Source organism: Mustela nigripes, chromosome 6, assembly GCF_022355385.1.
Source record: "Mustela nigripes isolate SB6536 chromosome 6, MUSNIG.SB6536, whole genome shotgun sequence".
NCBI lineage: Eukaryota > Metazoa > Chordata > Mammalia > Carnivora > Mustelidae > Mustela > Mustela nigripes.
Window position 1 is genome coordinate 23,846,713 of NC_081562.1, and position 26,690 is coordinate 23,873,402.

A 26,690-nucleotide genomic window follows, 5' to 3' on the forward strand; every position below is an offset into this window, starting at 1 on the left:
CTTACTGGAGGCCACTAGCACGGTCCTCCCAGTGACAGCTATCACAGTTCTTCAGTTGTTTCATATTCCCTGGGGGCAAAGTTGGGCCCAGCTGAGAACCACGGTTTTAATCCAATCTCGTTCCATGGACACATCTAAAGACAACGTACATGTGAGCTATATAAACATGGGAATAGTTGCACGGGACACACACATATTTCTATGAATAGTTCTGTAGGATGGTTTTAATAAGCTGCAGCATTGTCATTTAATTCAGATACAATTTAAGACATCACTCAAAACTGTAATTTTTGAGGAAGTTTAGCTTATGTAAGAAACCATTTTATTTTGCTTGTTATAAGAAGACCAAAAAGTATTCAAACCAAGAAAAACATTATCAGTTAAATCCTTTACAAGGTTAGTTCTGTAAAGAACATTGGGGAATGATGGACACCATCCAGTTGAAGAGCCTTCCTCCCGATATAATACAACCATTCGCGAGGTCAAAAAGTCTCTCAAGATTGAATATAGATGGCAGCGAGATATCGAATGGGACCTGAGAAAAAGCAGAAAGTGTTCATGAAATGCATCGTTTTAAACTGTTGGCTGAAGTAAAGTTCTCAAACATATAAATACCAATTCCATACAGTGGTTTTATATGAAAGATATTTAACTCTTGCCTCAGGCAAAATACAAAGTTTCATATCTCTGCGTGGCTGAAATGTCACACTTGTCATTCTAGATCCTATTAAGATTCATAGATTAGCCTATAATACAGCAGATATTTTAGAAATACAGACTATCTGCATCTCTATAATCACTGCATATGATTCTAATGGCAGGACTTTGGCCCTATTCCTAACAAAATGCTTTCTTCCGTAACAGGCTGCCCAGTTGACAGATGTCCCTGTCTTTGAGCTTCAGTCTTGCCACAGTGAAGCAAGTTCTGTTTGGTGCTTGCTCACTCTCTCTGAGAGAGGCACCGGATTACCATGCTGAGAACTAGTGCAGTCAAAGTCACTTGGACAGAAGGAAAGATGAAAAATAAGACTGCCTTTATGATCATAGCAATGGTTATTTCACTGAGAGAGAAGCAGGAAGGAGAGGTAATAAACAGGAAGGAACGTTCACGTTTCCTGGGGACCTACTTTATGTAGATCTAGATACTCTGGAAGATGAATGAGCAAATGTCATGTAGAATGACCACAACAGATTAGAGATGCTTGTGGGCCTAAATTCTGGTAAGAAATTAGAAGACAAGTTTTATTAATTTCCTATCAAATTATTAAATGAAGCTTTTATTCTTAAGAAAACACAGGGAACCTAAACGTGGAGGCTAGTTTTTATTTCTTTTTCTTCATTTCACTGGATTAAAATAGGACAAAAATATCCCAGTGCTTTCTATAACTTGACATAATAAATAAGTGGAAAAAACACGTACATGTTTATAATGTCCTCCTTTCTCACTCAGTCCTGCAGTAGTATTACCAGTTTGAGGGGCATCTTTCCAAGACTTTTAAAATTCTCTCACAAATGTATATTCATATGGGTTCGTTCTTTCTTTCTTTTACGTTCTTCCTTCCTTTCTTTCTTTCTTTTTTAAATAGGATAACTAGGTTTCCATTATTTGCCTTTTCAATTACCAATATGTAAGGAAAATCCCTCTTTAATCAATTCAGGGAGGCAGAATAACTACATGGAGTTTAAGAGCGTGTGTTCTGGAGTGAGACTATTTTGGTTCAAATTCAGACCTCACCACATACCAGCTAGGTGAGCTTGAGTAAAGTATTTGACCTGCTTGAATTTTAACCTCATCATCCATAAAATAGAAATAATATTGTATTATAATTGTTATTACAACATATTGTTCTTACAAGATGGAATGAGTTTATACATATAAAATACTCAGAATGGTGCCTCGCACACAATGAACACATAACAAAGGGTACGCATTACTGTCATCGTCAAAAATGGCTACGTAACAATGCATGAGATGGCCGTGTCCTGTTGTTCAATCACTCCTCATAAAGGTTCTTTCTAGTTTTTGTACATGTTTGTTTATTCATATACATCCTTGGGTGTAGATGCTTCTATTTCCGTACTGCTGATACCCCAAGATGGTTTGGTTTAGTCAAAGGGTGTTTACATTTTACATTTTAATGTTTCTTGCCAGATTACTTTCCAAATAAGTTATAGTAATTAACACTTCCACAGGAAATATATGGATGTATGGATAACCAGTTGACCCAGATCTATTTGTTGAAAAGACTTTCTTTCCTCACTGCAAAGTCCCCTCTGACATAAGCCATGGGACCGAATATGCATGGATCTCTTTCTGGACTGTATTTTGTTCCATCGGTCTATGTCTATACTTACTCCAATCCCACACTGCTATTACAGCTTTTTCATAAGACTAGATAACTAGAAGTGTAATTTCATTAGCTTTGTTATTTTCTTGGATGATTTTGGCTATTCCAGGTCCTTTGCATTTCTGTGTAAATTTTCTGATATGACTGTAAATGATAGCTTTTCAAATCTGTCATTTATAATTTTTTCCTGCTGTATAGAAATAAAGTTTACTTTTACATTCATATGCATATAGCAACTTTGCTAAATTCACTTACTCATTCTAAGAGTGTATCTGAAGACTATTCTGGATTTTCTCTGTCTGTAAATAATAAGAATTTTATTCCTTCCTTTCTTCCTTTACTTCACTGGCTGAAAATCCCCATGCAGTATTAATTAGAAATGATGACTGGATGTCATAAACATATGATTAATTGACTTTTCAACTCATGGAAAAGGGAAAGGTTTATTTTAAAAATGGCTTTGTAAAAGTGTCTACTACTGGGAGCCTGAGTGGCTCAGTGGGTTAAGGCCTCTGCCTTCGGCTCGGGTCATGATCCCAAGGTCCTGGGATCAAGCCCTACATCGGGCTCTCTGCTCAGTGGAGAGCCTGCTTCCCCCTCTTTATCTCTCTGCCTGTCTCTCTGCCTACTTATAATCTCTGTCTGTCAAATAAATAAATAAAATCTTAAAAAAAAGTGTCTACTACTAAAATTCATTCTTTTCTTTTTTTTTTTTTTTTTACTTACATCCTCTACTATTTTTGTTACATTTATTCCTAAGCATTTTATAGTTCTGTTAGTTTGAATGTTTTAAAGTTTTAAAATTTCTATTTAAAATGATTATCCCTGGGACACCTGGCTGGCTCACTTAGTAAAGCATATTGAGTCTTGATCTCACGGTTGTGAGTTTGAGCTCCATGCTGGGTACAGGGATTACTTAAAAATAAAAACTTTTTTTAAAAAATGGTTTTTATTAGTAGAAAGAAAGTTATTAATTTTTATATCCACCACTTTATCAGAGTCTCTTAATCTAGTCATTTTTAAAATGCTTACACTTTGGTTCTGCAGTTGTATCATTTACAAAAAAATATAATTTTGTTATTTCTTAGTATTTATGTTACTGATTTTATTCTTTTGCCTCACTGCAATAGCTAAAAATTTCAAAGTAATATTGATTGATTCCTAGAAGTGTTACAGAGTCCTGTTACTGCTAAAACTTCTACTTAAATTAGGAATAGAAGGTAACCACCTAAACATGTTCCAGGTAATTTATGAAATTTTATTTTATTAAACAGTAAAGTTAAAAAGCCACTGTCATCAAAAACATGGAGTCCAGTTTTTAAAAATGTTAAGTTGGGTGAAAATGTGAAATTTATTTCACACCCAAAGTATATCAGTGCTATAAACATTATGAGAATCTGAATGAGCTTCAGGAAGTCAGAGCTATATCTTTTTCCCCAGAGAGTTCAAGATTTACAAATTAGAATTTATAAGATTTCAAATAAAATGATAGAGTTAAAAGGTAAAGTATTTCTTTAGACTTGTTTCTTGATTTGTATCTGCTCAATCTTGATACCTAGACATTTAAAGTAAGCCCACATTGGGACGCCTGGGTAGTTCAGTTGGTTGAGCAACTGCCTTCGGCTCAGGTCATAATCCCAGCGGCCTTGGATCAAGTCCCTCGTGGGGCTCCTTGCTTGGCGGGGAGCCTGCTTCTGCCTCTGCCTGCCGCCCTGTCTGCCTATGCTTGCTTGCTCTCTTTCCCTCCCTCTCTCTGACAAATAAATAAATAAATAAAAATCTTTAAAGTAACCCCGCATAATGTTTTATAATGTGAATACATCCATGAACTTCAGAGAATTTTGCTTAAAGATTGATTTATTTATTTGAGGATGAGGAGGGGCAGAGGGAGGAGAGAATCTCAAGCAGACTCCCCGTTGAGCGGAGCCTGACCTGGGGCTCAATCTCTGGACCCTGAGATCATGACCTGAGCCAAAGTCAAGAGTTAGTTGCTTAATCCACTGGGCCACCCAGGCACCCCAGAGGCTCAGAGACTTTCAGTGACTTACCCAAACTCTCTCAGCTAGTACATATCAGAGCCAGAACCTTTACTCCTGGCTCCTCAGAACACGTTCCTAACTACTCTGTGTACGGCCTCCCCCTGCTGCCCAGCAGTCCTCTGAGCTCCCCCGCAACCATGTACAGCCATCCTGGAAAGCCCCTGCTCTCTGCAGCCTCTCCTCCCACTCCCACCTGACTCCTGTCTTTTGCTCCCTCACACAGGCTCTATGGCACTCTGGACCCTCTTCCCATTTTGATATTTGGAAATTTTATGGGCTTCCATATGGAATTTCTTAAGTGAAGTTAAACTTAGGTGAAATTACTGAATTTCTTGTTTTCTTTTCTTTTTTCTTTTTTGCCATTCAATAGAGAAAGGATTGGCAATCCTATAATCATGGGGCAGTCTTTTATGTCTTTTGTAAGTAGCTTTGAGTCTGAATTGTCCTGGATAGGTTACCAAGGAGTCCTGGCTCCTTTTCGTGGCTCAAAAAAGGCTCTGTGGAGAGAAAGGAAGGAAACAGCCTGGCAGGTAAGCAGACTGAATTAATTCAAGTAGGTTATGTTTTAAGGGGCAGTATTAGAGAAGTGGAGATAGTTCTGCTTGGAAAGAATAGAAGTTGGAAATAAGAGGAAAGGAAAAAATATAATCAAGTTGGGGTGCATCGAAGGGGTTCACTGCCAGGACTTGAGTTTGTCTGGGGGAGTTCTGAACGTCACTGGAGAGTTAAAGGTTATTTGCCAATGCTATATTTTATATGAGTTTCTGCATGAAAACTAGATTCTGTCATAATGAAAGATTTTATTACTTCTGTTCTTTTGCTCCAATAACTTTCCTTGACTAAAAGAGAAATTATATAGTCTTCAAAGTATCTATGGTTTTTCTCAATCCAGTGAGTTTTTATTGAGCACCTACATTGAGGAATTTTCTTGCTTCTCTGTCAGCACAGTGTCAGTTGCCTTTTTGTTGATTCCACGTGTTAATGACCCAGAAGAAAGGGAGGGAGAATGCTGAATTCCCACTACTCCATCACGTCTGCCTCCTCTTGTAATTGGTAAGTGGGTTTTCAGAAACTATGGGCTTTGTGATATGGATGGATTTAACTTTGCCTCCTTTCAAGAACTTTCAAACACAGAGAACCAGATCCATGGGAGGAAAAAGGTTTAAAAGCCTCAAAGTAGGAAAACAAATGCTGTTTTTATCCAGCATTCTCACATGTAAGTTTCTGTACCGTGTTATAGTTCTATCTTAACACATCCCCTGAGTCTTCGAAGTTAATAATTTATTGTGGGTTTTTTTTTTTTTCAGACAGGAAAAACATGCATTCCAAAGTAGGAAGGATAATATCATACTAGTTTACTAAAGAATCAATTATGAATGACTGGTGACCCCGCGGTTGGAGTTCTAGATGAGTGGGAACTAGAGAGATTTGGCTTCACTGTACTTCATATAATCAAGAGAATCCCACCACCAACAGTAATAGATATTTCTCCCCAATCTAACAGATACAGCACCCAACTCTTAAGAAGATGAGAAGGGCTCGTATACAACTCTGCCAGACCACAGGAAATTTCACACTTTGCTGAGAACACAATTATCTTTTCCAGCACTTTAATCTTGTGTTAATAAAACTTTAAATATGACAGAAAAAGGTTTTTTTTTTTTTTTTACATAATATGAGGTCAAAAGGTCATCCTGGTAAGATGGTAGAAATCTTTTAAAATTAAATTTTAAAGAAATAACATTATTATAAAGACATCTTGCAGAGAACAAGAAAATTAGAAATTAAAGATGGGATATGGGAGAGAAAGCATTTGTACTGAGAATTGGTTCAAATAGCATACGATCTAAAAATAGGATTGATTCTTCCTAAATCATCATCATCACCGCTGCTATGGTCACTGTGTGACCACCGAGCCTTGGCTGTGTATGGCATTTCCTTGAGCTCTGGAACAGAGTTCCTTTTAATAAAGGACAATTCTTGTGCAGGCCCATTGCCCCACATGCGCGGGAAACTGAGTGTTTCAGTCAGGCCAGAAACAGTTAAGCAACATTTAGGGGCCCTGTCTCTCTTCTTATATCTAAGTAGATGCCAAAAATGTTTTGAATAATGGCCTCTTTGTTGGACTACATAGAGAGTGCCTCTCTAAGGAAAGATATATTGAGGGGGACTACATCCACCGGGTGTATGTTGAAAAATCGATTTTAGGATACGCTCATAGTTTACACTGTGGTATAATAAAAAACAAGTAATTGGTCTTTGCCCCAGATTCTGGCATAAAGCTCATAAAACCGCTGAAATTTTTCCTTTGTGTGGTAATACGATAACTATGGAAGGGAAGGGGTCTGGTAACCTTAGGATGGAGATGGTCACTGGGAAAACCAACCATGTGATTGGAGGGTTGGAATTTTCAGCCCCAGGCCCTGATCTCTGGGAAAAGGAGCAGGGCTGGAGATTGAATTTGATCACAGAAGCCAACCATTTAATCAATCGGGGCCATGTAATAAAATCTTCACAGAAACCCCATAACCACAGGTTTCAAGGAACTCCTTGGTTGGTGAACACACTGATGTGCTGAGAGGTTGGGGAGCCCCGAGAGGGCATGGGAGCTCTGCCCCTTTCCACCTCCCATAGCTTGCCTTTTTCCATCTCTTCTATTTGTTCCTCAGTTGTATCCTTTATAATAAACTAATAATTGCAATCAAAGTGCTTTCCTGACTTCTGTGACTCATTCTAGTGAATTATCGAATGGGAGGGGATGTCAAGGGAACTCTCAGATTTGTAGTCTGCGGAGCACAAGTGTGGATAGCCTGGGCACTTCATTGGTAGCTGGCATTGGAAGTGGGGGCAGCCTTGGGTTAAGCCTTTCATCTGTGGAGTCTAGGCTAACTCTGGGTAGTAGTGTTAGAACTGAATTGAATGCTTAGACGCCCAGCTGGTGTCAGCAAATTGCAGAATCTGTTGGTAACGGGGGAAAAAACACCTAACAGTCCTATCTGGTATGTAAATTAGGGAGGTGCTCAGCTAGTGAGTGTCTCTGGGCCTTTGGGGCCTCCTACCCCCCCTCCTCTTTGCAGCTATTCCAGCTCCCTTCACGCCCCTTCCCAGGCCAAGCCGAGCCACTCCTCGGTGAAAAGTGATGGAGCTGGCAATGATATCTCCATTACGGGTATATGCTTTTTATAGGGAACTATTTAAGAAAACAATTCTGGAAGGTCAAAAGAGATTCTCAAGAAAAAAGCAAAAGTTTAGGCTGTACTTATCAGGCTTGTTCTAACTGCTCAAGAGTCTAAGGCCCAGAGAAAAGAGTCTTTGAAATGTGACACCCTATTGTGCAGGAAGAGAGCTGCTCTCTCCCTCTCTCTCCAGGAAGGTGTTTTTCACCATGTAAAGAACTAATATAGGGTCTCAAACAGGGTAAATTCCCTTTAAAATACCAAAAGCTCTAATCAGAACAGGAAGGATGAGTTATGCAACCAACAATGAAGTGCTTGGGGCATAAAGGCTAGATGCAAGTTCATGGCCAGTGGTTCAGTGCTTATCATCAGGGCTTTGGGGGAAGAGGGAAAGTTTCTTGGAGAGAGGATTTAATGGAAATATGCCTGTATTCAGTGTGTTACAAAACTAATGCCTGTTTCTCATTCTCGGTGGAAATGTAAGAGTATAAATTCTGATATGGTACTTATGGGTGATTATATCACTTTACATCATTGTCTTTATTTTTGGAAGATAGTTTTAAAGCTTTACTGAGTCCTTGCTTTTCCTACTCTGAAAATATACATCTTCTAAGAAAAGAAGTCTGAATTTGTTGAGGTTTACAAATGAGCTAGAGTCTTTGTTTTACACTTTATTTTATCCGTAAATTAACTGTTAAATGGAGGTCAAGAGAAAATGGGATTGAGCTATGCGGTCACATTGTAGAATGCAATTTCAGTCACGATTGGGTGACATGTGTATGAAGTTTTCCCCTTACTTCTCTATTGGAAAATAAACTTCAAGCCAGAGTATTCTTCCTAGTTCCTTTGGAACTCTTCTAATACCAAAAATAAGGATAATTGAGGACTCACGTATTCATCACTGGTCAGGGATTTTATTTTTATTTTTTTAAATAAAAACCTCAGTGCTGAGGTTCAGACTCCTGAGAGACAGACTCTGAGATGGAACTCAGCTTCCAGGAAGATGATTAGGAAATACTCTTGGGATCAACACCCATGGGGAAGGGAAAGACAGCAGATTGAGCAGAGAAAGAAGATGGGCTCCAATGCAGTCACAGGGAAGGGCTCAGCCAACACCATGGGGGTTCTGAAACTGGGATGTCCCTTCAGAGCTGTGGGAGGTGGGTTGGGTCTTTGCATCCCATATCAACCAGTAATCAGATGCTGACCTCCCGCAAGGAAGAGGCCAGCTCCTTTCACCACGCACAATTCCTGGACAGGGTTGAGAACTGAGGGCTGTTAGCATATTTCCCAGAGCAGGGAAAATGAGCTCTTCATTCCTGAAGGGGAGATCTTCAGGGAAGGGCCAAGACAGGCACAAATATTTAATTCAGTGATTAACTATAGAACCATTAAACAACTAACAATATGGCAAAAATCATACTAGTATATAACTGATACAACCCAAAGGGAGATTTGAAGTAATAGCTATGTAAGAATTCATATATCGGATTTCCAGATGCTGCTTTTCTGGGTCATGGTAAAACAAGCTTAATACATTTCCAGTATAACTCCTATTAATCACTTTATTTGATTACCCCAAGGAACAGTCCCCCTTTTGAAATATGAGGAGAAGAATCAGGAAATCAAGAGTAGGAAGAAGATTCAGAAACTTCTTCCCTCAAATAATACCCTCCCATAATCTTAAATATAAAGACATTCAATAATTTCACCTAAGCCTAACTTTACTTGAGAAATTCCATACAGAAGCCCTAGAACCTTCCATAAAAGTTCCAAAGCTGGAAAATGGTCCAGAGTGCCACAGAGAGAATAGGAGACTGCAGTCAGGTGGGAGAGGGAGAAGAGGCTGCAGGGACAGGGGCTTTCCAGGGTGGCCGCCCCTGGTTGGGGGACGGAGCTCAGAAGACAGTTGGCAGCAGGGGAGAGGCCGTACAGCAGAGTGGTTAGGAACGTGTTCTGAGGAGCCAGTCTGCCCGGGTGTAGATCTTCTAACACTAACTAGCTGAGGGAACCTGGGCAAGTCACTTAAATTTTTCACATGTTATATACGGATAATAAGAGTATCTACCTTGGGATGCCTGGGTGGCTCAGTCAGTTAAGTGACTGCCTTCAGCTCAGGTCATGGTCCCAGGGTCCTGGGATTGAGCCCTTCATCGGGCTCCCTGCTCAACAGGAAGTTTTCTTCTCCCTCTCCCACTCCCCCTGCTTGTGTTTCCTCTCTTGCTGTCTGTCAAATAAATAAATAAAATCTTAAATAATAATAACAATAATAATAATAGTATCTATCATAACTAGAAATGGAAATCCAAGGTCACATGCTGACCTTTACAATGTTTGCACATATTCACGTCTGACTGATGCTGTGACAAACTGATGACAAACCTAGTGACTTACAACAACATAATCTGTTCTCTTACAGTTCTGGAGGAAAAAAAATCTGAATTTAGTTTCCCTGTACGAAAATCAAGGTGTCAGCAGGGCTGGCTCTTTCTGGGAGCTGTAAGGGGAGAATCTGTGTCTTTGCCCTTTGTAGCTTCTAGAGGCCACCTGTTTCTTTTGATCTGTAGCCCCTACAGCATTCACGCCAGGTGTGCTTCCTTCATCACAACCTTCTCCTGTTGTTGTCAAATCTCCCTCTACCCCGCTTTTATAAGGATACTCTGATTACATTTAGGGTCCACCTGGATAAGCCAGAATAATCTCCCCATCTCGATACTGTTAACTTAATCACATATGCAAAGCCCTTTTTGTCATACCAGGTAAGGTTCTAGGGATTAGGATGCAGGTATCTTTGGGGGGAGGGCCATGATTCAGCCTACTACTACATGGGCGATTAAATGATATGGTTTAGTTCATAAGAATATCATATTTATATCCTATCTGCTCAACAGAGTCTTGGTAGCTGGAGTTATTGCATTGTTTCTCTTCAAAAATTCATGGCATTATTTGCAACAACATGGATGGAGCTGGAAAGTATAATGCCAAGCGAGGTAAGTCAGTCAGAGAAAGACAGATGCCATACGATTTCACTCATATGTGGAATTTAAGAAACAAAACAAATGAATGAGAGAGAGAGAGAGAGAAACCAAGAAACAGATTCTTAACTATAGAGAACTGAGGGGATGCAGGGGGTGGTGGTGGGTGAAATAGGTGATGGAGAAGAAGAGTACATTTATCATGATGAGCACGCATAATGTATAGAGTTCCTGAATTACCATATTGTACATCTGGAACAAATATAACACTGAATGTTATCTATACGGTTATTAAAATAAAAATATATATATATATATATAAAATTCACGGCATTCCTGCAAAATGCCTATTGTGCCAGAAGTTGTTAGTGTTCACTAAAATACATATTTGTCCCTCTAAAATTCTCTATGTGCCTGCATAGCAGGTTGAAGCCAATACCATATGAACAGAAATTATGATAGTCATTACATGCTGGCTCTTGGAAATGGTTAACCTGATTTATTGCCTAAACTGGGACACTTTCTGAGAATTAAAGGAAAGTATATTAAGCATCTTTCCACATCAATAGGTATACGTTATGAGTGTTGCAGGCAAACTGAGGTGCATGGTGGCCCTACTTAAAAGCATCCAGTGAAGTCCTCTAGTTCTCCTCTCCTGCAGTGGTGACCTTGGAGGCCACGAGGTCCAGACAGCATGGCTAATAAGTAAAAGGAGAGTTGTTCCACCCTCACAGAACTTTGCATGAGAAAGAAAAGAACCTTTATTGCCATGGAGATTTGGGGATTGTGGGCACAGCATAACCCAGCCCATCCTGTCTAGAACAGGCATGCTCTGGCAAGTCTGGCAAGTTTGTCCTCTCCTTATCATATGGGGTGGAGGGAGGGAAGCAGCTGCCATCAGAGTAAGGGTTTAACTCCTCTTAAAGGTCAGGACTTTGAATCTCAGCAGCAAACTTAGAGGAAGAAATGCTGTAAGTGGGTACACTGAAGCTGCGCTCCCTCCTGAAGGGCTCTTTCCAGTCTGCCTATGGGCTTTTGACCAGGGATGTAGAAATGAAAACCCCAGAGTTCAAACAATACTTGGCATTTCCTGATTTTTTTTTTTTTTATAACAGGAATCACAGGGCTTATAGTCCCGCAAATAGATACAAAAGGCTCTTTTTGTTCTTATTTTCATTTTTTAGATTTTTTAAATTAATTTTTTATTATATTACAATGAATCATGGAACACTACATCAGAAACTAATGATGTACTGTATGGTGAATAACATAACTTCGTGGGGTTTTTTTTGTTTTTTTGTTTTTTGTTTTTGTTTTTTTACTTGAGAGAGAGAAAAGGGTCAGAAGGAGAAGGGGAAGCAGGCTCCCCACTGAGCAAGGAACCTGATCCCGGGCTCCATCCCAGGACCCCAGGATCATGACCTGAGCCAAAGGCAGACACTTAACAGCTTAACCAACTGAGCTACCCAGGCGCCCCAGGAGGAGACTCTTTTTTTAGAACAAAGTCTTGACAAAGAACATGAACTGAAGTTCGAATTTTGTTCATGGGACTTTGTTGTTTAGAACCAAAGCCTGACAGGCTTTGTTCATAGCTTCCACTTGCAGCAGCAAACTGGAGGGCAGACCTCCCGTGGGGGCCTGGAAAGAAAAACTGCTCACACTGACTTCTTTATTCAGCTCAGCGAACACGGCAGCTGCCTGCAAACCACTCTCACAATATGGCCGACACGGCCCGGCAACGGCTGATAGAAAGTCTAACAAAGTTTGCAATTGACAAAGGAATTTCACATAAATCCTTTCACAGAACTCTTTTTAGAAATTCTAACTTAAGCAATCAAGCTCGTGTGTCAGTATTAATAAACGAGGACGCAGAGGAAGGGGGCAAGAGGAAAACAACAGGCAGGAGAAGGAGGAAGGCTGGAAGGAGGTGGAGTGGGAATTCACCACCGAGCTTCCCTGAACATCTGCAGGCATTATGTCCCAGGTCCTGCATCAGGAACTTCCGGCTATGGATAATTCTGTGGCCACAAAAAATGTGCCAATGTTTGTAAGAATTCTTTTGGCTCATCCAGAAGTGTAGTCTAATAGCTCTCTGGGGAATTAACACTGAGTGAAAAAATGACAACCCCCCAAAGGGTTACATAGTGAATGGTTCCTTTTATATAACATTCTTAAAAAAGACAAAATTATAGACATGGAGAATAGAGTAGTAATTGTCAGAAATCAGGTATAGCGGTGGGGGTCCTTGTAGTGACAAAATTGTTCTGTAACCTGACTATAAATGTCAGCGTCTTGGTTATGATATCCTTTCATTCTGCAAGATGTTACCACTGGGGACAACTGGGTGAAGGGTACACAGGATCTCTCTATATTATTTCTTATAATTGCAAGTAAATCTATAATGATCTCAAAACAAAAAGTTTAATTAAAGAAAAGGATGGCTGAAAAATAATAATACATCTATTAAGTGCCCATTTACCCTTCTGAAAATTAGCAAATATTTAGATAGGCTGAAAGCCACTAATGAAGGAAGTTTCCAATGGTCAGATGAACAAAGACTCATTTCACATTAAGGCAGGAAAAAAGAAAGATGACCACAACGTATCAAATGCTTACCACTGGCGTTAACACTGTCCGGGTATGAAATGCATTGAATGCTTTTTCGAACATAACTCTCTGTGAGGAGAACCTACAGACAAGAAACTGAAGTGCTGCGAAATAAAGTAACTTGCTCACAGTCATGCAATCAATAGATGGTGGAACCAAGAATTAACTCATGTTTTTATCCACTAAGATACATTCCTTCCAAATGTATCTGCCTTAGCAGAATCTAACAGCCCTGGGATCATTAAGGATTAATGACTTGTCCGCAGGGGGCAAAACTGGACAAGAGCTTGTACCAAGTGGTCTTCCTATCCTACCGGGCTCTCACAGGTGGCTGAGAAAAAAACATAATGGCATTAGCTGCCTGAGATACAGGCAAAATAAGAGCAAAAATCTCGAATGGCTAGTGTCCTAAGTATTAAGGAGGAAAATGGGTAAATTTACACCTGCTCCTTCTTGGTGGGTTTATTTTAATATGAAAACATTTGTGCAGAGAAATTCCAAAGCTTACCAGTTGACTCAGCTATATGAGGCAAAAGTCAGTATCTCTGAAAATGGAAATATGATCTCATTGCTAAGGGTACAGTTTTTTAATAAGGGAAAAAGTTCTGCAAAATGAATGAGGTAAATGAAACTGTTTACCTCCATTTTTAGCAAAATGGAAAACAGTAAACAGATATGCTAATTATACCCCTGCCTTTCACCTCCTTTGAAGATACCCAAAGTGACTAAACTTCAGGAAGTCATCCCTTTGGTTTAGAAATGCAGTTGTATCCTGAATGAGGCCAGGCTTGCTTGATCCAGCAGTATACACACTGCTTGCCACTTAGAAAGTAAATACACAATATCAGGTTCATGATTATATTTTGGTTTAAATTACATCCAAGTATCATTATACAGCAAATTGCACGTATCACAAAAGTAGGACCAGTCCTTTGAGCACAGAGAGCACAAAGACTCTGGTTCCATGATGAGCGGGAGCGTATTTCACCTTGACACTATTGCTGGCAAATCTCTGAGAGATGAGCATTTTGAAAACGCTATAAACAGCTTAGCCTTTTCTTAGCATTTTGAAGAGCACATTAATAGCCTGGCCTTTTCTTAAGGGCTTTCTTTTTCCCTTCGCCAAATTTGACAGCTAGAAGTGAACAGTGAGAGGATGGAATCAAAGTCAGGGCTATGTTTTAAAAGCAGTGTGGAACTGATGTCATTCGGTATTGTCTTCAAAAGAATATAAGAATATTAAGTGGATGTCTCATGAACTTACACACAAAGGATACTCTTCACTTGAGGACAGAATGATAATGTCTCAGAGAAGAAAGATATAATTCAGATGCCCATAAAATCTATTCAGACAGCTCTTGGCTGGTACCAAAAAAAAAAAAAAAAAAAAGCAGAAGAAAAAGAAAAGGAAATCTGTAACTCTCAACTCCACCAAAAGAAGTTAGAGTTATTAGTAAAATTAATTTTTAAAGACTTAATAAACAGCTACTGTAGAATATGTGAAGCCTTAAGCCCAGTGCTGTAAATGACAGTTTAAAAGACCACAAGGTTATCGTCAACATTCGGAAAGTTTTGTTAAAAAAAACAAAAAAAACAACAACAAAAAAAAACCCAAGAGGCATAGGGTAATGTAATGAAATTAGCCAAAGGAAAGTAACTAGCTTGGCATCAGCATGTAAGATTTAACAGCTTAAAAAACAAGTGAAGTGGGAGCTGTCCCATATAAATAGGGACACCTGAAACCCCATTCACCACCCAGAAAAGCTGCATTTCCAAGGGTGCTTTGACAACCCACCTGGTTTATCTTCTACCCTTCTCTGTAGAAATGCACAGCAATTTCTGGGCAGCTACAGAGCATATTTGGAGAGAGTTGCCAATTAATTTTTAAAAGCTCCTAAGCAGGTTGCCAGGAGCGGCCTCTGGTCAGAGTAGTAAGAAGCCAACAAATTGGAAGTGCTCTGCTGGATGTTGGGGCAGATTGCATTTTCCCAAAATGGCTGCAACAATAGCTCTCGATCCCATGCCCTTCTTACAGTTTGACCTTGACACTGCCCATCAAGAGGTAGAATCTGCATTATGTGGCTTAAAAAGCTGGGGCAGAAACAATGATAGAGTTCTCCCTGGTTCTCTTGGGAGGCTCATTCTTGAAACCCAGACGCTATACTGTGCTGAAGCCCAACTGGCCACACAGAGGCCACATGTCACGTTTTGGCCCACAGCCTACTCTGTGTCCCCAGCTCTTAGCCCCAAGCCACCTACTCTGTGTCCCCAGCTCTTAGCCCCAAGCCGACTGCCGGCATCAAGCACCAAACCAAACTAGCCTTTGAGCCTTCAGGGATTCCAGCCCTCAGAATCTGAATCATTCCCAAAGTGTGAGTCTTCCCAGCTGATGCTCTAGATACCATAGAATGAAGACAGATCCTTTCAAATATTTAGTAAAATGTGGGTCATTTTATGCCACTAAGTTTGGGGTGCTTTGTTAAATAATAATAGTAATTGGAACAGAGGAAAATGGGACATGCATGTGGCTAAAAGTGATGCAAGCAGTCATTCCTAGCACTGGAATTTCTATAGCCTCTCCTTCGGGATGTACTCAGATGCTTTATGCTACACAGGTTTTCTACTATAGCCACTACTTTGCTTACAAGGGCCTAACTCCAAGGGAATTCACATGGCTCTGAGATGATCATAATGTTTTGCTTAGGATGGTGCCAGGCACTACCTATGAGTTTATGTGGATTAACTCACTTAATCCACACAACAAACCCATGAGCTAAGTACTATTTTTTTTTTTTTTTTTTTTTTTTTTTTAAGTAGGCTCCACGCCCAGCATAGAGATCAACTCTAGGCCTGAACTCACAACCCTGAGATCGATCGATCGAGACCTGAGCTGAGGCCAAGAGTCGAAAGCTCAACCAACTGAGCCACCCAGGTGCCTGGATCTAAGTATAATTTTTATTCCCACCCTACAAATAGGGAAATGGAAGCATGGAGGATAAACCACCCGCCCAAGGTCACACAACTAGTGACATCAGGGCTGGGCTGGGATTCGGAGCTGGGCAGTTTGGATCCCAAGCTTGTCCACTCACGACCACCCACTCATTCTCCCTCAGCCACCTATGGCTCAGTCCAGCCCCTCCCCCTGATGGCCAAGAGGGCCCAGACTGAAAAGGGGGACACTGCTCGCTTCAATGTGATGATCAGGGCTAGAGCCCAGGCTCTGGAGTCTGCCAGTCCTCACTGGGACAGTTACTAGCTGTGTGACTTGGGGCAGGTCTTTTAACCTGTTAATCTCTTTCTTCCCACTTTTATGCGAAACAATCACCCATTGTAAAACGAGGACGAGGACCATCATCTTCGTTAAGCATTAGCACCATTCCTCCTCTCTAGAGCGTCTTCAGGGCAAGGACTCTGTCTTTCTCACCTGGGATTCCTCCTTTGGGGCCAGCACGGTGCCGTACACCCAGTGCAGCTTGCAGCTGAGCTCACATTGGCTTGTTCTTTTTTTTTTTTTTTTTTTTTTTAACTTCTATCTTCATTTCTGTCTCCAGGGCTTTGGGGATTTGTTCCGTTCTTTCCATCCCCATGAATAAAGCCATAAATCATGCCTTTACCACTGAACCTAGGGCTTGAGTTTTCTGCCTCGTCTTTCAAAGGTCTTCCTGGTCAGAGGAAAAGGCTTTCATGGGCACCCTTGATCATGTTTATATCTACCTAAGGATTCTCTACTGCCTTCCAATCATTTTCCAAAGTAATTAAAACTCCGAACCATTGGCCACAGGAGCTTCTACTAACTTGATTTCTTGTAGGGAATTATTGAACCCTTCTTAAAGGATATCACAGGGAATTTCTCACTTTCAGAATTATGTCAAGATAATAGAAGAATATTAACTGAGATTATTACTGAGGAGGGGTGTCTGGCCCCCAGGCCTCTGTGCTATCCTGTACTGTAATTACTTCATATTTGTCTGTCTCCTCCACCAAACCAAAGGCAGGGGCTCCAGCTGTTTCTTCTGTATCCCAGTGTCCAGTCCAATGGCTGGCAAAGAAGATGCAGTTGCCAGATTTTACTATTCAAATGTATGGAGATGATGAGCCCAAAGTCACTGGTAATGTCTGGACTAGAACTGCAACCCAGGGGGATCTCTGGAAGATGCATTAAGAGCATTCGTTCATTTCACAAACATTTATTAAAAACCTCTTTGAGAGTCAGCAGTGGGCAGGGCAATGAGCATAAAATGTAATAAGATCCAGTCTTATTATATAAAACCCAGTCTGCTCTCATAGGGGAGACCAATATGGAAGCACATCATTAGAACACATTTTGATAAGAGCTAAATATGGGGATCTAAACCCTGGGCCGGAGAGGAAGTGATAACAAGAAGGCAGTCTGGGTTAGGGTTAACACATTAGGGTGGGTTATTTCCCATTTTTACATGATAACAGAGCAAAAGATAAGATGCGAGCATTGTGGAGTGATCCCCCAGCTCACAGCCAGGGTCATAAGGTCAAAAGGGGTCATAACCGTAAAGGCGGTCATATGGTAGAATCAATACATCAGACATACAATTAAAGATGCTAATGACTAAACTAAGTTAGGTTAATATATCTGTGACTCTGTGTCTCCCTCTACCAGTTCTTCTGCCCTCTCCATACTTCTTACCCAAACCTTCTTAAAGATAATAATTCTTTTAGTGACCAGCCTGTGGTTGGTGTCAATATCTGATCCTAAATACATCAAAAAATGATCATTTTAGGAATCAGAAATAAGGGAACGTGTGCACACTAAATTCAGCCGTGTGAAAAGGAAAGCACATGGATAATGTACATAATAATGTCATGGAAGTCCTTAGAACTTATCTGTCACTAAGGATATTTTTTAATCTTAAATCCAGGTTATTTTTAAGGAAATATATTGCATAATTAAACTATTTTAAGCACAGCCGGGGCTTGAGAATCAGGCCATCTTGGTGCCCTTTCAGAGTGGAAGAGAGGAGTTTTGGATCTATTCTGAGGTGAATTCATGGCTGTGAAGCCTCTCCCATGCTCTCCGCTGCCTTGCTCCTACTCTCCTCTAGCATTGGCCTCTATTGCCATTTTCCTCTCCCGTGTCCAGGAAGGTAGGGGGACTAGAGAAAACCCACAAGCCAAGCCACCTGGTGCCCCCCACAAATGTCTGATCTGTAAATCTCCACGTGGCCTTTGATTCTCTTATCTGTCCTTGCTCTGCTTCCTCGCTCAACACACCTAACAACTGTGAATACTCAACACCGTCCTCATTCTCTCGGAAGACCGTGCTCTCCACCCCCGACCCTGCTGCACAGCAGGTAAACTTGCCTCCACTTCGTGAAGAAAGTGAACACCTCTGCGTGTGAACTGCCTCAGCTTCTCCCACCCTTTTCTTCCACACTCAGTCACACTCCCACCCTCACCCTCCCTCCTGCCCACCAGCCTCCCACCCCCAGACACAGAGAAAGAGGTGACCTTCCTCTGTTCCCAGTCCTCTCTGTTGCTCACGCGGTCAAGGTCTTTGTGTTCCCAGCCTCTCCAAAGGCCCTCCTCCACTGTCTGTCCTGACCTCTTCTAAGAGGCATCCTCCTCCCCTCTTAGCCCTTCCCCCTCATCGCAGCTCGGATCCTAGTGCCCTTCTGACCGGCTCCCTCCCGCTGTTCCTCCACCCCTGCACACGTCTCACCCAAACCTTCCTGAAGATTCATCTATACCTGCAACTTTCACACTCTCATTCCTCAATTCCCTGCAGCATCGGCTCCCTATTCTAATGAAACATTCGCTGGGTATAACTTAGAGATGCAGACCTCAGACTGAAGCAGGACTGTCTTTGACTCCTGCCTCCACCACTTACAAGGTGTGAGATCCTGAACATGCTGCTTAATTTCTTCATTTCTAATGTGGGGATAATAATAATAACCATCTTCACAGAATTCTTGCAATATTCAATGAGATACTATATTTAAAACACTGAGTAGTGTCTGCACATGCCATGTGCTCAATAAAAATTATTACTAGCAGTAGTATTTGCATTAATGATTATTATCATTATTATTTGGCACTATGCTAGGTCTAGCTAGAAATCCTGAACTAAAAGGAATCCTACCAAATTCATGCAGCCAAGAAAAACTAGTTTGCAATCTTCTTACACAGTGAGGCTTATCTCTTGGCTTAGAATCACCTTTTCCACCTTTGAATCAGGCTCTGCTCCTAGGAATTTCCTTCCATACTGATTCTGTATGACTCTGGTCTGTGCACGCACACACACACACACACACACACACACACACACAGTAAATGTATTTGTATAATGTGAACCAATAGGAAAATACTTAATTTAGCTGAAAACAGGGCTTTTAACATCTGCTGCTTTTGCAGTGACAAAAGTATCTACACACCAATGTCCTTGTGCAGCTGGAAGTCAATAATTACTGATGAGCAGACGGTTGTATATAATGACTCAGTCCTCCTCGTGGTCAGTCACCACAAGAACAGAAAGCATATTTTTAGCATCAGGACTGAATCCTACCTGACAACCTGGAAACTGCAATAATTTGAATCTATGTAGGCAAGGAAAGGATTACTTTGTTGTTAGTACACCAGAAATGAATTCTAATGGTCATTTAATCCCTTGTGATAACTCACTAAGAAGTTTAGCACAGAGTGTTCATTTCCTTCCTCCATTTTCTTGCTATTCTCAGTTTTTTTGGTCACAGGCTGTGGATAGCAATATTTGTTTTAATTAGGAAGACGCAGCATAGGCGAAGGCAATTGCAACAGGTGTTGCAGTAAGGAACCAAATTGCACAGTGAGATCTCATCTCAGTGACAAATACGACTTCACTAAGGCATGTCATTTTGTTTGTCTAACAATTTGCTTTTTGGAACAGGCTTGGAAATTCCCATGCCCCACCCCAGCACTACTAGGTAAGGGTTGCTTTCAGGGGAGCTATCAGTATGGGATTCAACTGGGGGGGGGGGCGCCTTCTCTTGGACTGGTGGAGTCTTTCACTGCAGGGATCACAAGTCAGGATCCAGCACGCTTACCCAGTGTCTCTGGGATTCAACAGTGATGTGCATCACAAAGAAAATGCCTCCTGGTTCTTTCTCTCTCTCTCTTTTTTTTTTTTTTAGATTTTTTTTTTTTTTTAATGTAATCTTTATACCCAATGTGGGTCTAGAACTCACAACCCTGAGATCAAGAGTTGCATACTCCCACCGACTGAGCCAGCCAGGTGCCCTATCTTTGTCTTTAACACCATTCCTCTCCTTTTCTGTCAATATTTCAAAATAAATTTCGATTCTAAAAATCTCTTTGAAATTAGTTGACTAGGGGATGAAGAATTCACATGCGGAAGGCAGGACCACCATTAGGGGTGGTGATGATGCCTAAAACAGCTAATAATTACCAAACATTTATTTGTGCGAGGCGCTATTCCAAATACTTAACATGTATTATTTCCTTTAGTCCTCACAGTTGTGAAGTGTTGGCATTATTACCCCCACTTTACATTTGAGAAAGCTGAAGCTCAGGGAAATTAAATAACTTGCCTGTGGTCGTACAACTAGTAAGATTCAAGGCGACGATTCCAACCCAGTTCTGTCAGATGCCCGAGCCCATTAGTGCTATGTATCATGTGTCTTAAAATAGCAACTCCTTCTTCGGTGACCTATTTTTAACCATAGTTTGTATGAAATTAGATTAAACTTGATCTTTGTTATAATGTCTCCCATGGTAAATCTATATATTTCTATGATACGTAATTAGGTTCCCCTTTTAAAAAACTAGAAAAGGACATGAATGGCCAATTTTTTTTTAAAAAGTCAAATATTAAATTTCAGATATTTAAAAGTGGGACGCCTGGGTGGCTCAGTGGGTTAAAGCCTCTGCCTTCGGCTCAGGTCATGATCCCGGGTTCCTGGGATCCAGTACCGCATTGGGCTCTCTGCTCTGCAGGGAGCCTGGTTCCCCCCTCCTCTCTCTCTGCCTGCCTCTCTGCCTACTTCTGATCTCTGTCAAATAAATAAATAAAATCTTAAAAAAAAAAAAAACAAAACAAAAACTAAAGAAACTTTGATTCAATTCAAGAAAGAGTAACCAAGTGATACATGGTGCTAGGCACTTAAAAGTATTCAAAAAATTAAGATAAGTACTGCTCCGTATCCAAGAAACTAATGATCTAGTGGGAGAAACACAGTGTAGTATTTCAGTTCTTACTTCAAATATTATCTCCTAAGATAGGTCTTCCTGGCCCACCCTATCTAATCTCTTGCCCCATTTCCTTTTACCTTCTATCACAGGGTCTAGCAAACTTTTTTCCTATAAAGGGCCAGAAAATAAAAAACTGAGCCTTTCTGGGCTATCTGGTCTCTGTCAAAACTACCCAACTCTGCTGCTATAGCTCATAGCAGCTAGAGATCACAAATAAACAAACAAGCATGCTGTGTTCCAATAAATCTTTATTTATAAAATGGGCAGTGGGCCTGATGGAGTTCATAGGCTGTAGTTTGCTGACCTGATCCTACTCTAACATATAACTCCATTTTCTCTTTCATATCATTTAACAGAATCTGAAATCATCCTGCTTAGTGACTTATTATTATTATTTGCTATTTCCTTCCACAAAAATGGCAGCTCCAAGAAAGCAAGGTCTTTGCTGCTTGTTCACATCTGGCTCTCCAGGGTCTTAGAAAGGGCTTCCTGACACATGCACAGCTCACCCTAAAGATTTGTGGACTGACTGAATGAGTGAGTACTATTTCACAAAAGGAGAAATACTGATTGCCAACAAACATATAAACTTATATTTGGCCAGATAATTAGTAAATACGAAATAACTGAAAATGTCATTTTTTTTCACTTACCATACCTAGAATGGTTAGCAAAAAGGAAGGAGGAAGACAAGAGAGGGAAAAGAAGAGGAAGGGGAAGAGAAAGGAGAGGTTGGGGAGGAGAGCCTGTCTAGAGGAATACATGGGTAACTCTCATCTACTGTCAGTGAGAGAGTGTAGATCCTGGGAGAACTGAAAGCAGATGCCTCTACACTCACGTTCACAGCAGCATTATTTACAACAGCCAAAAGGGAGAAACAACTCAAATGACTACCTACAAAAGAACCGATAAATATTCGTAGTACATCTGCAGAATGGGGTATTATCAAGCCTTAAGAAGGGATAAAGGAGTGACATGTGCTGTAAGATGAGCTTTGAAAACACTGAACTAAGTGGAATAAGCCAGCCATACAAGATGAGTATGCATGACTCCACTTACGTTCAGGTGTCTAGGATGGGCAAATAGTACAGTAGAAACCAAAAGTAGAATGGAGGTTACCAGGAGCTGGGGGAAGAGGAAATGGGGAGTTATTATTTAATGGATACAAAGTTTCTGTTTAGAATGGTAAGAAATTCTGGAGGTGGATGGTGGAGATGGTTGCACAGCATTGTGAATGTACTTAATGCCACTAAAGTGTATACTTAGAGATGGTTAAAAACATAATTTTTATATTATGTATACCCCACCATAATAAACAAGTATATTTACTTTTTTACTCCAAAACCGTACTCCTAAGAAATAACTATGAGGAAATAATACAGAAGGGTGAAATATGTATATGCTAGAATCCATCAACCTCAAGATCCTTGAATAAAAATCTAGTTGTATAAATAGAGCCTGACAACAAATATACAAAAGGGACCATTATGCTATAATGGTATTAAACATGACAAGGTAGACTTTTCACATAAAAATATCTCCATAACACTACTGTTAAGTAAAAAAAAAAAAAATCAAACTATAGAATGCATGTACAGTAATAATTCCATTGATGTAAAAATTCTAATGTTTATTTATATGTGGAAAAAATTTGAGATATTCTCTAAAATGCCCATAGTTGGTTATTCTCTGAATAGCAGAGTTGAGATGATTTTAAAATTATCCTCTTTATAATTCTCTCTACTTGATTTTTTAAAAAAGAATATTTTTAACCAAAACAACATGCTATTATAAACTCCTGTTTATCACTTTTTCACATTAATTAAGGAAGGTTAGGCCCTTGATACTTTCATAATAGATGTTTTCTGTATTTCTGTTTCCATAGCAACAATAATACTTGTGAGAGAATCAGATACATTTTCAAAAAGATACATACCTCAGACAATGGTCTTACATCTCCATCAGTCAAAAACAGATTTATTATTTCAGAGCAACATTCAATAATCATGTCCTAGAAATAAGAAGACAATAAAGTGAGGTTGAAGTTACTGGTAAACTACTAGATATTTTAGTTATGAACTATTTCATTTGTCTTTTCTTGCATCACCACCTAACCCTAATTCCCAGGAGAAAACTAAGACTCATAGGTCACAATCCCTTATATAATTAAAATTATTTGAAAAGACACAGGATGGCCATAATAGATAAGATTTACTTATGAATGATACATTATTTCATTGTTAAAATTCATATGTTACAGAATTCACACCAGAATAAAGTTTTAGAAAATCACTTTTCTTCTGAGAAGAGAACCCGGGGATAAAGAGATTCAAATAGCAGAGAAGAATGGTTAAGAATTGAGAATGAAACAGAGTAAATGAAAAGGAACCAAGAGTCTGTACATTACATTGTCCGTTGCTGGTGACACTGCCACACCCCCTACTGTGTGGACACAGCCATGTTTATGTGTGGACCTCTGACCCCAGATGGACCTACTCATGTGCAGGGATGAGTCAATCAGATTCTCCATTATCATAATTTCATAGAAGGAAGGGCAAGAGAAGAGAGCTATAGTGAGTACTAACTATAGTAGCTGAAGGTCCTGAGACAAACATGGAAAAGGCAGCCATTGGGCTAGATGTAAGATGAATAAGAGAAGGAAACAGATGTGTGAGAACTTACACACACCCATAGTTAAGCATAGTCTTGGCTCCGGACTCAACAGTTCCATTTTCTGTGAGGCACATTGTGTTTGGTTTCCAGTCCCTATGTATGAACTTACTTATTGTACCCCGCCACATACTGCCTTCCACCACACCTACTATACTTGAACTAGTGTAAGTAGCCTTCCTTTACTTATAGCTAAAGGAGTCACGACTACAAGACTGTCAGAGATAAACTCTGCCTACTTTGTAAAGTTGCCAGTGTCCAGCAACAATTCACTTTTATTGTTGTTTAATACACATGTGTACCAGCATTCAGAAATATGAAAATGATAAAGTTACACTAATTTTTAAATTATGATTGACCAATGCTGATTGAAACCTTAAAATATAGAAGCAAACAACTAAATTCACAGCCCCAAACCATATTATATTTAAGTTTTAATAAATGCATGAACATAGAAAAGATCACATTTTAGAGTTCTAAAGCTATTGCAAATTCAATTCAATTTAACAAATAAATTCAAGATGCTGTGGAACACAAAGATGAAGAAACAGACCCTATCCTCACAAAGTGTTCAATAGATGAGAAGAATAGATTCATACACTCCTAAGTAAAATACCAAGTAGAACATAGTCAGAACATGGGTAGGAATAGGTTAGAGGAAACTGAATGTGGGAGAAAGGAATTGTAAGGAACCGGAAAGACTTCTTGGAGGAAGGGGCATGTGAATTGAGCCTTGAATGAATAGTAGGATTTCACTGGCAGAGAATGGGGACAAGAACATTCCAGATGGAGGGAGCCATGTGAGCAACAGAACAGTTGATATTCAAGAACACAAAGCATCTGATATGGTCTTCACTGTGGGCATGTATAGGAAGAATGGCAGTGAGAGTGATGAGAAACAAGGCTGGAGAGGTGAACTCGCAACATGTAAAAGTAAGGAATTTTAGAGGCACTGGCCTGAGAAAATCATGATCTGGTCACTTTATAAAAGATACTTCTGGCCACAGTTTAAAGGTGAACTGGACTCAGAAAGAAAAAAGAGAAAGAGAAATTAGCTACGAGGCTACTCAAACTGTTTGGGCAGAAAATGATCGTGGCGAGAAATGGGCCAGCTTCAGTGGGACCAAAAAAGGTGGTGGGCAAGCAGGATATCCAGCACTGATCAGGGTATACTACTTGGCAGTGATTAACCTTCCAGGCTCTTGGTCTACTTTAAGACAGAGAGGATACTCCTCTGAACACTGATACTCCTCTTCTTTATCTGTATTTCTATACTTCTAATTGAGTTCTCAGGACTCATTGTACTCTGATACTTCTCTTATTTATCTATATTTCCATATTTCTAATTGAGTTCTCAGGACTGGTTAAAGTAGGTTTCCTCCCTATAGGGAAGGTTTCAGTAACAGCCATGACACGTTACTGTCATGATTTCATCAAGAGCTATCAAACAAAATGAGACTGTCTATATCATTAATCATTTCACATAACAGATGAAGACAGCAATGTTATCTGATAAATAATTGCCTTCTCCTCCCTGTCTCAACATTTATCAAGCAGAAATTTCACCTCAACAACATCTTATTTCTTTGGCATTATTTGTAGTATACCATTATAAACATCAGAAGTTGGCTGATTGGATGCTGGGCTACCACAGAAATGTAGCCTTGAACTTGTCACACCAGGCAGAGAGCTGCCAGAGGTATACTGTGTGTGGCTGGCAAGGCACTGAGAGAACAAAGAATGACCTGTGTTCAATCTTTGCCATTTTTCCCTTAAAAAGGAGCATCTGATGATTCTACCAAAGATGGTTTTCTGAGTTACTTCAAAAATAACCATGCTGGTTCTTTGACTTAGTTGAAATCCTCATCTTCCTTCACTTACAGAAAAAAACATTCCTGGAGTGCCTGGGTGGCTCAGTGGGTTAATCCTCTGCCTTCGGCTCAGGTCATGATCTCAGGGTCCTGGGATCAAGCCCCACATCGGGCTCTCTGCTCGGCAGGGGGCCTGCTTCCTCCTGTCTGCCTGTGTCTCTGCCCACTTGTGATCCCTGTCTGTCAAATAAATAAATAAAATCTTTAAAAAAAAATTCCTAAACTCTTTTCCATCCTCTAAACTTGCTTTCCTCATTCCTCCTCCACATGCCACTGTGTGTGGCTGGCAAGGCACTGAGAGAGCAAAGAATGACCCTTGTTCATTTGCTGAGAGTAATCTCAGCAAATCATAGGGTGGATCATGAGAAGTCCTTCCAGGTGCTGCCCCCTCCCTCTCCTACCACCCATACATACTCACCCTTCCCTTTTCCTGGCCCTTGCTTACAGAACCAAGTTCACTCACCATTTTTTCATTCAACACCTACTGTATGCATCCTAACTGACATAAGCTGGTAATGAAAAGACAGAAAGAGAGTCCTTAAGCAGTTGATTTATGGTCTAGTGGGGAGAAAAGTAAATTAAGAGTACCATGTGGTGAATCAGAGAGGAGGAAGCACTTCATTCCACCCATGTCTTCCCATCTCTCACTGTTCACCCTGTTCTCCCGCCACAACAGATAACTCATTGTCCTGAGTAGAACATTTGGTCACTGACTTTATATCCCTTCTCTTGTTCTATCCTCAGTCGGCTCTGAGTGCCCTTCAACCAGAAGCAAGTACTAGAG

General features: G+C 40.3%; 1 protein-coding gene across 1 annotated transcript in view; it reads right to left on the reverse strand.

Annotated features, from left to right (window-relative positions):
- Positions 1 to 252: 252 nt before the first annotated feature.
- The window catches only part of CFAP54 (cilia and flagella associated protein 54), a 302,579-nt gene continuing 276,141 nt past the window's right edge, over positions 253 to 26,690 (reverse strand). Inside the window, exons 67-68 of the mRNA XM_059402309.1 lie at positions 23,302 to 23,376; positions 253 to 535 (exon numbers count right to left, since the gene is read on the reverse strand). Of these exons, the coding sequence (XP_059258292.1) occupies positions 398 to 535; positions 23,302 to 23,376 (213 nt within the window). The 3' untranslated portion in view covers positions 253 to 397. The remainder of the gene's footprint in view (positions 536 to 23,301; positions 23,377 to 26,690) is intronic.